This window comes from Xenopus tropicalis, chromosome 1 (assembly GCF_000004195.4).
Source record: "Xenopus tropicalis strain Nigerian chromosome 1, UCB_Xtro_10.0, whole genome shotgun sequence".
In the NCBI taxonomy this organism is placed as follows: domain Eukaryota; kingdom Metazoa; phylum Chordata; class Amphibia; order Anura; family Pipidae; genus Xenopus; species Xenopus tropicalis.
The window spans coordinates 106,439,606-106,452,159 of NC_030677.2; the positions used below are offsets into that span (position 1 = coordinate 106,439,606).

Below are 12,554 nucleotides of genomic sequence, written 5' to 3' on the forward strand. Positions count from 1 at the left end.
AAAAAATTTAATGGTAGAGTGAATTATCTGCTATGTAAACAGTGTAATTTAGAAATAAATATACCATAACAATCATGACAGTACCCCGTGTCTCGGGCGACTAATCTCCCCAGATTGCCATCCCACCGGCGAAAATGTAAATCGCTGGTGGGATGGCATATGCTCGCGGGCGACTAATCTCCCCGTGTGCCAGAGCCCTTAACCATTTTGCTACTGTACAACCAGCGGATACTACAAGGTGGTATGGGTGCTCATGTTTCTCTGTAGGATATAACCCAAACAGGAATATAGGTTTTGTATCAGTTACAAGCAGTTGTATTATATACATGCCACATTTGGCATTTAAATGGTTTGCACAATTACACCCTCATTCAGAGGGAGCAGGATAAAGTTTCCTGTGATGACTCAAGGAGGATTTCGCAACATCCTCTCAGACACGCACACAAAGGGTGACTGCTTCCAGCAAACAGGAAGCATAGAAATAACTGCAAGCTGTCTAAGCTCTTTAGAAGGAATATAAATTCCACAGATCTTGTCAATATCTAGAAGATAAGTACAAACAATTGAAAACTATAATACGGATAATTTGGCAAACTGCACCAATGCCCATTCCTGTATGGCCTAACGCTGCCCTAACTGCCAACATTATAACGCACTTATTATAATGCACATATATTATATGCATGCACTTTCTAACCAGCAGGCATGGGTGCCAAAGGCAACTTACACATTAATAAGGAGGTGGAAAATTCAAATACCAATTTACTGCTGCCTTATCAATGCAGTCAATGCACGAGTCTCAGTCATAACGCATATGTCAGGATTCACTGACTTACACAGTGTATAATGTATAATGTATAATCACACAATAATTTGAGTGTATCATTACCCATTTCTCTCACTTTATAACATGCTGGAGATGCCAGATTTGTTTGCATTCACTTTATTATGTGCTAGACATTCCAACCAATTACCCATTGCTCTCATTTTATTTTGTGCTTATCTATACAATCCCATTACCCCTCAATCTCAATTTATTATGTGCTTTGGATGCTATTACTTATTACTCATGTGCCAGGGATGCCATTCCTCTCACTGAATAATCCTCTGGAAATACCATTACCCATTGTTCTCGCTGTAAAATGTGCTGAGCTTAAGGTGGCTCCTGCAGATTTGCGCTGCTGTTTTGAGTCCTTTAGAAAAAATCGGCAGCTTATATCTGATATACCTAATATCACCCACCTTAGGCAAACTTGCCCAACGAGCAGATTTTAATGTATATGGCCACCTTTATGTTACCGTTACCATTACCCTGGCTTTTAGTGTATAATGTAATACAGTGTACTAGAATGATGCATTCCTTCTCTGCACCTCTGTCACACACACTTCTGAGCAGGAATAAGTTTACAGGCCTCATCAGTGATATATGAGCATTCCTGGTGGTCTGTCAATAGACAGCGATGCTGTAAAAGTTGTATGAAAGCAATGCTTTTGCACAGTTAAACACTTTGGCACTCTGACTCGTGTATCTATAAATGCAAGCTAGCATGAACAAGAAAGTTCTAGCCCTGAAATCTGCCTCCTCTGAACTAACAGACAGATACACATTGACTTTGTTCTATCTCCTGTTGTAGATATGCCAGAAAACACTTTACCTGACAAGATAATTAGTAGTTAAATGGCATTCAAGGCTCTCTACATAAGTGTAGACTAAAAACATCTCTCATATAAAATAGCACAAAAAATTATTTAGGTGTAGAGAACCAGACTAAATAACACATTTAAATGTATAATGTAGGTCATGCAGTAACTGTTAAGAAAATGACTGCATTACAGTTATGCAGATAAAATACCTGAGGGAGAGGGGAGTTAGAATTCACATTTTCCTTTGGAGGGCTCAGAGGAGCAGTGTCTCCAGGCTGGGTACTTGGGTTCTGCTGTTGTAACAGCTTTCTGCAGGACATCAACAACACATGTATTAAATGAAACTGGTTAGACCACAAAATAATGCATGTGGAAGTGAATATTTGCATTAAAAAGTCTAAATGATTTTAAACTAGGACAATTAGGTACACAAAAAAAAACTAGATTGAAATAAGGCTGGTGCAAGAATGGAAATGTACCTGTACAGTACCTGTATAGTAGTTTTTAGAAGCCTGCCATAATAAAATCTAGGTCACTGCCATTAGAAATTGTTACTAGTTTCCCTATATCAACACAACAGGAACACAAAAGCAATAACAAAAATACAGTTCCATATTTAAATAATATATATTCATATCTGTATAGAATAAAAATTGTGTAGGGGCATATTACCGAGCAAGTATCCTTTTTAAGAGCTGCTGGTCACCTTCAGAGTAGCCAGGCCAGTCCTTCTGTACTTCCTTGTACAAACAGTCTTTTAACGTGTAGGTGCAGTCTTTGGCACTCAGATTTGCCACCTAGATAAGCAGAATAGATATTAAATAGAAAAAAGGGGAAGAAAGCCAAATACATAGCATCACAAAAAAGATAGAATAACAGGGTGAAACCTCAACAATTAAATCTAGTACGAATAATTATCACTAAAGCTTGCATCAAGTTGTTAGACTGCAATAATTAGGCTGTTACATTCTGTCAGGATTAGTGGACAAAGAGGTAGGAGTATGGGCATGAGCACAGTTGTACATGCAACATTAGTGTCAGTATAGACACTTATGGATGAACTTAATCATTGAGGACTCGCATATCTCGTTAAAGATGTGTTTCACTATGTGAATGGGAACATACTACAGCACAAACCTAAGTCATATCTGCTAAGGCACCAAATTCTATAAGGGGACCAGGACAAAGAATCCTTAACAAAAAAAGCCATGGGAATCAAGTCAAAATACAGGCAATGGCAGATAAACAGTGGGCTTCATAGGTGGGTGAAATCATTGTGTGCAACAGAAGACTAAGAGGCACATGGAGGTACTGGAGTGTATCAATTGGGCAGTAGGAGTGCTGTTTTTTATTTAAACAATTCCTTTTAACATACTCACTGAATTACATGTTAACATTCACTCAAAAAAAAAAAACCCGAAAGAATATTAAAATTTTGCTGTATGTATAAGACTTCCTTGGCACTTCCTTTGGCTTTGCTATTTATGGCTTGTCAGGTTTCAATAGTTTAAAATAGACCTGCAAACGAATATGCTTTATGCAACTCTGGAAAAGTGTTAAAGCTTTGCTCTATTTTGAACACAGCAGAACCCCCATATAAAGTTTTTTATGGGACAAGAAAAAAAATGGTGAAAAACCTGGGCAAATGTAAAATCGGGGAAATGATCATGACACTTAAAAATTACTCTTCAAAATATTAATGTATATAAAAAGTTACTGATTGATTTTGTTTGCTGATAGGGCTGCTTTTGTTTTGCCAACCTGATTGCCCCTTCTCAACTGGCCAAATATGGCAGCCCCCTCACAGAGGAGCATGGGGGATCAGATAGGTAATGTAAAAGCATCAGGCAAATAATTTTGAGACAAAATTAGAAATAGCTTGCAAACAATGTTAACAAAAAGATTTGATTTCTGGTGTCAGTATCTCTTGGGGATGTAAAATTAAGGTTTTACTGTATAGTAAATATATAAGGGGTTGTAAACCTAGAAGTTTAGTTTTGTGGCATCCCAATTGTTTGATTTGGTTTTGTGTTACATTTTGCAGAGCATAGGCAGTAAACCTAGCAAAACAGCTTTTGGACTACATAGATAGCTTTGCTCATTTCCTTACACTAACCTGTTGCAGGAGGCCATCAAGCAAATCCTTTTCTTGTACAGAAAGCCCATCTTTCTGCAACCGCAAGATAAGCTCAGGTTTCTTGTAGGGCTTTAGGGCCAGTAAATGCACCACCCTGTCTTTGAAGGGTCGCAGAGACAACCCCGTGCTGGTTTTCTTTATGGCACTTGCAAGGTTGACCGGAGTGGGGTGCTTCCGGGAGGGAACAGCATCTGGGACTCCGGGAGCAGGTTTTCGTACCTGAACCTTTTTGACTAAAAGAGCAAGGATAAACGTCAAGGATCAGAGCGGTTTCAAAGTCCTTTTACTGTCTAAGTAATCATTTTCCAACATGCATATTATATTTTAAAGGATGTCTGCAGCAGGGTAAATGTATATTACAGGGGCACTAAACATTTAGTGGGAAAGAAAAGAGTAGATTGGAGTAGCAATAAACAATACTGGAGTATTACAAAAGAATCAAGCTGCCCCGGGCTAATATGAGCAACTGCAATCGCTTTCCATATTTAACCAAGTTAAGCCATTTATTAGGAACTGTAATTATGCAGTTTACCTGTACTAATAAAAGGTATATGTACCAGATAAAGGAACATGTCAATCATTTTAAATGTACACATGGCAAGCAGGAATCTCTTGGTGCGTCAAGATGTTGCTAGTCTACAGCTACCAAAATGCCTTAAAGGAGAACAAACAGAATTTTTATAAGTTATTCCAACCTAAAGAGGCCTCCAACTCCCTAGAAAATTGCACCACACAGCTCACCATTATTGCTACTGTGCCTTGCCTGTTCAAAAATCAAAAGTAGAGCAGCAGGGATGGTTGGGTGCAGTCTTGCATCATTTGACCACTTTTTTTGGTTGCCAACCAAAAGCTTGCAATGTTGAAAGCAGGTCTGAATAAGCTTCAACTGTGCATGTTTCTGGCAAGATTGCTAGGAAGGGAAAATCAAACAGTGCAAAATGGTGCCCACCACCACCACTGCGCTACTCTGCTTTTTCTAAACAGGTAATGCAAACAGGAAAGTATTGGGGGGTCAAAGTGGTGCAGTTTGGCAGTAAGGAGGGAGCCCTCACCAAACTTATATAAGTGCCTTTAGTACTTCTTTCAGGCATACTGGGTGCAAAAAACTAGCAATATTGGGGATAACATTTGCATCAAGTATGGTTGAGAAACATATGAACATGGCAGGCAGTGCTTGTGGCTCTACTTTACAGGAACATTTCATTTAATGAAAAAAAAAAAAAAAAATAACATGAATCTTTGAGACAACAAATTCACGTTCTTGCTTATATTTAACCAGGGTAATTTGCTATTCACAACACATCTGATTTACTCAACACCTGCCATAATGCTGGAACAGTCTTGTAGCAAAGATGATAGCTCCGAGTCGACACTGTATAATACATACATTCTGCTTTCATCACCTGTTTGTTTTATGCTCTGTCATAAGGCTAAACAAATGTTTTATGAATAGTTCCCAGTATCTCTCTTTAATGTTCTGTGTAGACCACAGGAGAACAGTAATTTCCTTGTATTTTCAGACCATGATATACTGATGTTCAGCATAGGTCTCAAATATACATCAAGAAAAAAATCTTTAAAAGGCTTATGTTTAATCATATGCAGATTTTTAATTGTATGGGGGGGGGGGGGTCTGGATTCATTCAGGTCGTGATTTACAGTATCTAGCAGCAATAATCTTTAAAAAAAGGATAAAAAAAACAAAACAAAAGCAAACTTTTTCACTTATTTCAGTGGTCTCTTCAGTTTAGCTGTGTGGTAGCTAGTTAACACAAAACATTGTTTTTTGATTAACAAGTTAAGGGGCACCTATCACGCTAAAATTGCATCTCAACCAGTGGTGGGGGGAAACATCAGTTTATTGCTTTGTTTTTAGGCTAATGCCAGACGAGGCGTAGGGCGGATATTTTCTGCAAGCGGAAAAACGTTTGCCGAAAATTCCGCCCTACGCCTCCTACTTGTGCCTGCATCCGAATGAATGGAATACGCTCGGGTGCAGGCACATGTAGCAGAAATACGCATAAAAACTCAAGAGTTTGAAAGGCTCGCATTTTTATGCATATTTCGGATACATGTGCCTGCACCTGAGCGTATTCCATTCATTTGGGTGCAGGTACATTTAGGAGGCGTGGGGTGGTATTTTCAGCAAATGGTTTTCCGCTTGCCGAAAATATTCGCCCTACGCTTCATCTGGCATTAGCCTAAGCTTCCTCCCGGAGCGGGCAGCCATGTTATTTAGAGTGCATAATTAACTAGACTCCCCGCTTGCTCATTATGCGCATGTGTGTGACATAGGAATGGTGGATGCGACTCGCCAGCTTATATCACACACATGCACATTGAGTTGTGGACGCTGGTTATGCACATGCAAGTGCCACAATATGGCTGTCTGAACCAGGAGCTCCCTCTCCCGAACACTGACAAATATTGTGCGTCACAGAATAGTGTATGAAATAACAGAAACAACATTGGTGCCAACTTCAGCCCCTTTAGTTTGTAACATGGTTCACAACATTTAGAACTCTGTGGACTTTGTCAGCAAAGTTCAGGAGCTAAAACTAGAACCTATGAGACAAATGGTATTGTATGACAGTACATCACTATTCACATGCACTTTAGAGGCAATTGAAACAAAATACTGCCCTTAACAGGGGAACAAATATCATGTCAGAACAAGTCTGTCCTTTGCTGGACCTATGTCTAAACACCACCTGCTTAATGCACCGATATATTTTGCTTAACTTGTACATAGAGCAGGAGTATAGGAGAACCTTGGATACTTTCAGGGGTGCAGCACTATGTTATTGGTTCAGATAACCAGATGACAACCAGGTTACAGCCTTTTCTGAACTCATCACATCATCAAGTTCACAAAGGAAAGAAAGAAAAACTGGCATTTTTAAAATCAGATACACATCAAAGATAAGGAAAACCTAAATACTATGTATACTCTTAAATTCTGCAGTATATCGCCAGTGGGATGGTGTACGCATCGCTTTGGGTTTCCAAAGTCTCCCGAAGTTTTCTCACAAGGAAACTTTGGGCAACTTCAGAAAACCAAAGCGGCGCGTATGCCATCCCACCAGCCTTGGTATGTCACACTAGCAATTTACATTACAGCTGGTGAGAAAGCATTTTCAGGCGATTAGTCACCTGCACTTGAGCAAACTTATCACTGACTACTAAACTCTTCGTGTCATCAGGAAAAAGGACACTAGGACGACAGCAATATACATATTTTAGTCCAAGAATACAAATACTGTACTTTGAAAGATGAGTAAAAGAAGCTAGTTATAGCAAGCTGGTAGAATCATTTCTAAACAGAAAGGAGCCTATAGCAGCACATTTTACAGCTCCAGTCATGCCCAAATATGTTTCATGGTTCCAATGTGAGTGGATTATACTTTCACACCTCGGTGAGTTTCAACCAACACCTCCCTGAATACATTCAAGAAAATGAGTGCAATTTGATAGTAGTGATTTTAGTAGTCTTAAGTGTTTAAAATGTTGGGCAATTCACTTATTAGTTCAGCTGACAAAGCCACTCAGGAGAGTGGTACAATGTCTTCAGGATTATTCCATTTCTTTGGACTTATTCCTACAAGATACCGTACACAAACATGGTCTCTAAATCATATTGTGAGTTGATTTATAATTTCTTTCAAGTCATCTTTGAACATCCTATCTGCATGCCAATACCTGGGCTAGTATCAAAAATAAATTATGTATTTGCAACCAACCAGATACAATACATGAAGGGATCACTGCACAAACTGGGTGGAAGAATAATTTGTACACATTATGCAGATAAATGGACCACAGTATAATATGTGATAAGGACCTTTAATTGCTGGTGCAAGGATTAAAACCTTTAGCAATAACATATGAATTTAATTTGATGTTCTAAACTCCAATTGCCTTCTGTTCCTGATATACTACATCTGCATGCCATCATCACACACACAGATAGGATGTTTTAGAGCTGCGTTCATACACATTAAATTGTAAACCACTAAAAGTTCTCTTTGTTTTCTATCTTTGCCAGTCTAACAAAAGTAGACTGCAAACCCAAACGACCAATTTAAATATACTGGGGGGCGGTGGAAATTTTTTTATTTTTTTTTTTAAATGCCTCGCTGTGCTTTCTGCACAACTGGGAACTGTTCAGGGGGAAAGGGTAAGTTTGACTGCTATCTATTTCCAGCTGCAGCAGCTACTTTTTCTATGCTCCTGAAGGTTTATACAGTGGAAAATACCACAGACAAATGAATGCAGGCAATCTAACAACTATTATAAAGCATTCTGCCACTTAATGGTTAGCACTCTCTGATTATAATTCCAATGCCAGTCCTGAAACCTATCCTGCTCAATCAGGCCAGCATAGCATATCACAGCTCCTTACTACTCTGTGCACAAATGTAGGATGGGAGCCAAATCTTGCTGGGTGCTGATGTCATTTGGCATGCCCAGAAAGCATGCAGCTTGAATATACTCCTAGGGATGGCTCTGTGATGAGCTCATATTCCTAAAATACCAACCAGCTCAACAGACTAGCAAAGCCCTAGAATCATGGCTCAAGTAATGGTGATCTCATCAAGTTGCTCATTTCCCACAGCTCAGAATGGTTCAGCTTATTAAAGGACATGTAAAGCCTACATTTGCCTTAAATGTATATCAGTTGGGCACGTCTCCCACACCCAAATGGCATTATTTGTACTGCATATATCCACTCCGCTTGCCATCACCATCACATTTTCCTAAAGCAAATAGCAGCTTTTACCCGGTGGCCATTTTCCCTCCGATACATAATCAGTTACAATTAAATCTGCAAACAGCATATACACACACAGGCCCTTATTCAGCATACATTTCATCAAGAATACAGGCTCACACAGTCAGAACTGTCTTTGATAAAGGTTCTGCTTTGTTTGAGCTGTGCTCAGGAGAGGAGGTTAGGAGAAAAAAAATGAAGCAGACCATTCCAATTCCATATAAAAAACAAGCAATTTATTTACAAAAGTCCAATCTTTAAGTCATGCGAGGCAAGGGGCCAAGGGGTGTGCATTTTTGTAACTATGTATAAATAAATATCTAAAAGTTTTTATTACAAAAAAGCCAAAGTTTCGAGCACAAACAGTTCTCTTCCTTAGGGACAAAACCACACACGTACACAATTACACAATTTATACTTATATACAATGCACCCTTCCCTACATTAGGCTAATGCCACACCATGCGTATTGCGTATATTTTCAGCAAGCTGGAAAACGCAGGCGCATGTAGCCGAAATCCACATAAAAATGTGAGAAAATGCAAAGTCTTGCGTTTTTATGCGGATTTCGGCTACATGTGCCTGCACCCAAGCGTATTCCATTCATTCGGGTGCAGGCACAGGTAGGAGCAAATGGGGCGTATGGTATGTTTTTTCGGTGTGGCATTAGCCTTACATTCTGAGCAACTTCCAATTGATATTTATTATGTACTGTTTTTAAAATTAGTGTTTTCATTCTGCTTTAAGCCAACCAAAAATACAAAAGTCTGGTTATTTTTAGCGTGATAGGAAGCCCATGTAAGTACACAGAGAACATACAAACTTCTTGCCCTGGCTGGAAATGAACCTTGGACCTAAGCTGTTTTTACACTCCCTAAGCTGCAAAGTTTAGAATTCCACTGTGTGCATTCATTTTGACATCATTTATCACATTATTTATATTGGGTATATATACTTAAACACTTTGCATAGCAAATTGATGATGCTTTTGTGAAGTCTTTTTCCCTGACTAAAACTGAAGCTTACACAAAGTCCTTGCCAGATATTTTAAGTCATACATTGAAAGCAAAAATTCTCAAACTGTAAAGCCAGCCCTGCTTTGGAGGCTTCAGCTGACATCATTCACCCTACTACATGGCAATAGCTACTGCTTCTTAAAAGAGAAACAATCACGAAAACTAAGTTTAAAGAAACTGTTGTTCAGGTTTTATTGGATCAACTTTGTAATTATAATAAAAAAAAACAAAAAACCTCTTGATGGATTTATAGATAAGAGATGTTAACCCAAGAGCTGCCACCACCTGCTCTGTCAGTCAAAGCTAGCTCCCGGCAATAAAACACCCCACATGCCATCCTTTCTACAATCATGATGCAGCCTCTTCTCTCAATGAATTGAGGGCCTCATTTTAGTTAAACATGCTACCCCCGAGGCATGGCATCTCATGTTTAAATTGCATTTCTTGATTTACAAAATCCATATTCCATATTTATTTTTTTTTGCTTACTACTGTAATAGGTATAAACTGCCTTTGCCTTCTTACAAATTTTTCAGCAATAAAGCCATATCACCAAATCAAGAAACTTGTGTGCACATGTGCGCACAAGTTTCTTTGATGAAGACAACATCTTCAGTGGATAAAATATGGTGCCTGCAAGCTGCAAAATGCAATTAGACATTAATTTACACAAAAAGTGAGGGTTATATTTCCAAATTAACTAGGGTTTAACTACACAGATATGGAACCTATTATCCAGAATGCTTGGAGCCTGGGGTTTTCGGTATTAGGGGTCTTTCCATTAATTTGGATCACCGTACTTTAACTCTACTAAAAATCATTTAAACATTACACCCAATAGTTTGCTTTGCATCCAAAAAGGAATAATTATATCTTAGTTGGGATAAAGTACAAGGTACTGTTTTATGATTACAGACAAAAAGGAAGTCATTTTTTTAAAACAGGAATTGATTAAAACGGGGTATATGGGAGATGGCTTCCTGTAATTCGGAGCTCTCTGAATAACAGGTTTCCGGATAACTGATCTTGTACTTATACTACAAATTGGAAAAGGGAGAACTTGTCCTTTACGTCGAAATTTTTTCTTCTTCTGAAGACATGTACACAATTTAGTAAAGGAGTATCACAGGAAAAAATGATTGTTACATTTTGTATATACTAATGCTACTTTTCTTTAATGTTTTCTGGTGTATCTATTGATTGATATATATCACAACACAGCCCACCCCATCCCAACCAACCCAGTAAGAAAAGAGAGAAAATAAACCATGATTACAGCATAATGTGCCTTTTGTTTCAAGTGATATACAAGGCCCACATAACTAATTATTGGTATACTGAAATCTATAAGCTTATCACTTAATCAAATATTCATGTTAAGGGTAAAAATCTGCCACTCAGGAAAAAATATTTATACCTCCATATCTGCTTCCCATTTTAATGACAATGGCACCCCTACTCTTGTTCTCCTCCTCAGCCTGCGCCATGCTCTGCCGTGCCTTCTGATAGGAGTCGTCTGTGGCACACACAGTGATTTTATCCTGGATGCTACCCAAACAGTCCAGCTTGACATTCCCATTGCTGCAAAAATGGAGAAAACATTGTCATAAGAGGGAAAAAAAAAACAAGCAGCATTTGTTCCCAATGAAAAGCTGAAGCACCAAGAATAACCTGAGCAAAGCAAGAGATAAAAAGCTCAGATCTAGAGAGAGATGAAATAAACAAACTCAGAAAAAAAACAAATCACACACCATAGGGCCTGAGGCAAGGTGCCAATTAGGTGGGCTAAGACTTTCTTTTCCCATGTTTACAAGGACATAACGTCCCAATACAAGTTAAGTATAAAAGCCACAGGGGGGTTAGAACACTCTCAGGTACTGATCCAAGTAAACAAGTTGTTAGCAACACCACTTAAGCAAAGTGCTCCTAGGGGGGTGATGAAGGCCCCAGTAGGGCCTCTGTGCATATCCATGGCCGACTAATCCCTACCCTGCATTAAAAAGACCAACAGATTCTTTAAAGGAAAAAAATGAGTCTTCCTTCAGCAAAAACCTAGAAAGTTGCAGGCAAACATTTAATTATGAGTTTGAATGAAATATAAAATATGGTTATGTATGGCTCTTCATTCTCCCTTTGAAAGATGAAAGGAAGATTTTTTAAGAGTACTGCCATGTAAACAATCCTTCCTGCATATTTGTCCAATGCCCACTGTGGTAAATATATGGCAGCTTAAGCATGTATAAAAGCAAATATTTAGAAAATGAAGGTGCTCTGATTCCAATAACAATGCCTTTACAGTATAATATATACATGGTATAATAAAGGATGGTGCACATATTCTAAAATAAATTCAGTAAAATTTATTAATTTAACCAGTTCAAGAAGTCATAAAAGTTAACTGAATGTAGAATTTCCAAAGTGACAAATAGATATCTTTAATACTTTGTAATGGGTGAAGGCCAACGCAATAGGCCAAAACCTGATGGTAACAGAAACAGATGGATGGTGGCACAATATATGTTGCATAGGGCAGCCAGGGAAATTGTATAACCATCACAAGCATTAAAGTAAACAAGAATAAGTTGGCTTGGGCCTTTACAGAGACCACCTACAGACTTTTAGGATATCTGATCAGTCCCACATTGTGTAACTTGAACATGCACCTGAGTTGGGAAAGCACATGTGGCCTGCTTCAGTTCATTTAAAAACCACATGGTATTTATAATCAACACATTTTAAACAGAAGGGGGTATACATCAAGTATAGATAACGTCCAAATACTCACTAATACGGGAGGTATCTGAATACTAACTATAACATCTACCAATTATAGCAGAAGAGACCAGAGTTATAATCATGAGTTTAATAGACAGTTAAATACAGAATAGTGCATAATAAAAAGGCCATGGGGTATAAGAGAAATTCACTTCAATCACACAAGCTTAGAGAAGAAAACAAAAAAAAGAGATAACAAAGAAGTGACAAA

General features: G+C 38.4%; 1 protein-coding gene across 1 annotated transcript in view; it reads right to left on the reverse strand.

Moving 5' to 3' along the window:
• ell (elongation factor RNA polymerase II) overlaps positions 1–12,554 on the reverse strand; it is a 62,360-nt gene that overhangs the window by 11,599 nt on the left and 38,207 nt on the right. Inside the window, exons 4-7 of the mRNA XM_002940208.5 lie at positions 10,986–11,149; positions 3,761–4,014; positions 2,317–2,441; positions 1,854–1,953 (exon numbers count right to left, since the gene is read on the reverse strand). Coding sequence (XP_002940254.2) covers positions 1,854–1,953; positions 2,317–2,441; positions 3,761–4,014; positions 10,986–11,149 — 643 coding nt within the window. The remainder of the gene's footprint in view (positions 1–1,853; positions 1,954–2,316; positions 2,442–3,760; positions 4,015–10,985; positions 11,150–12,554) is intronic.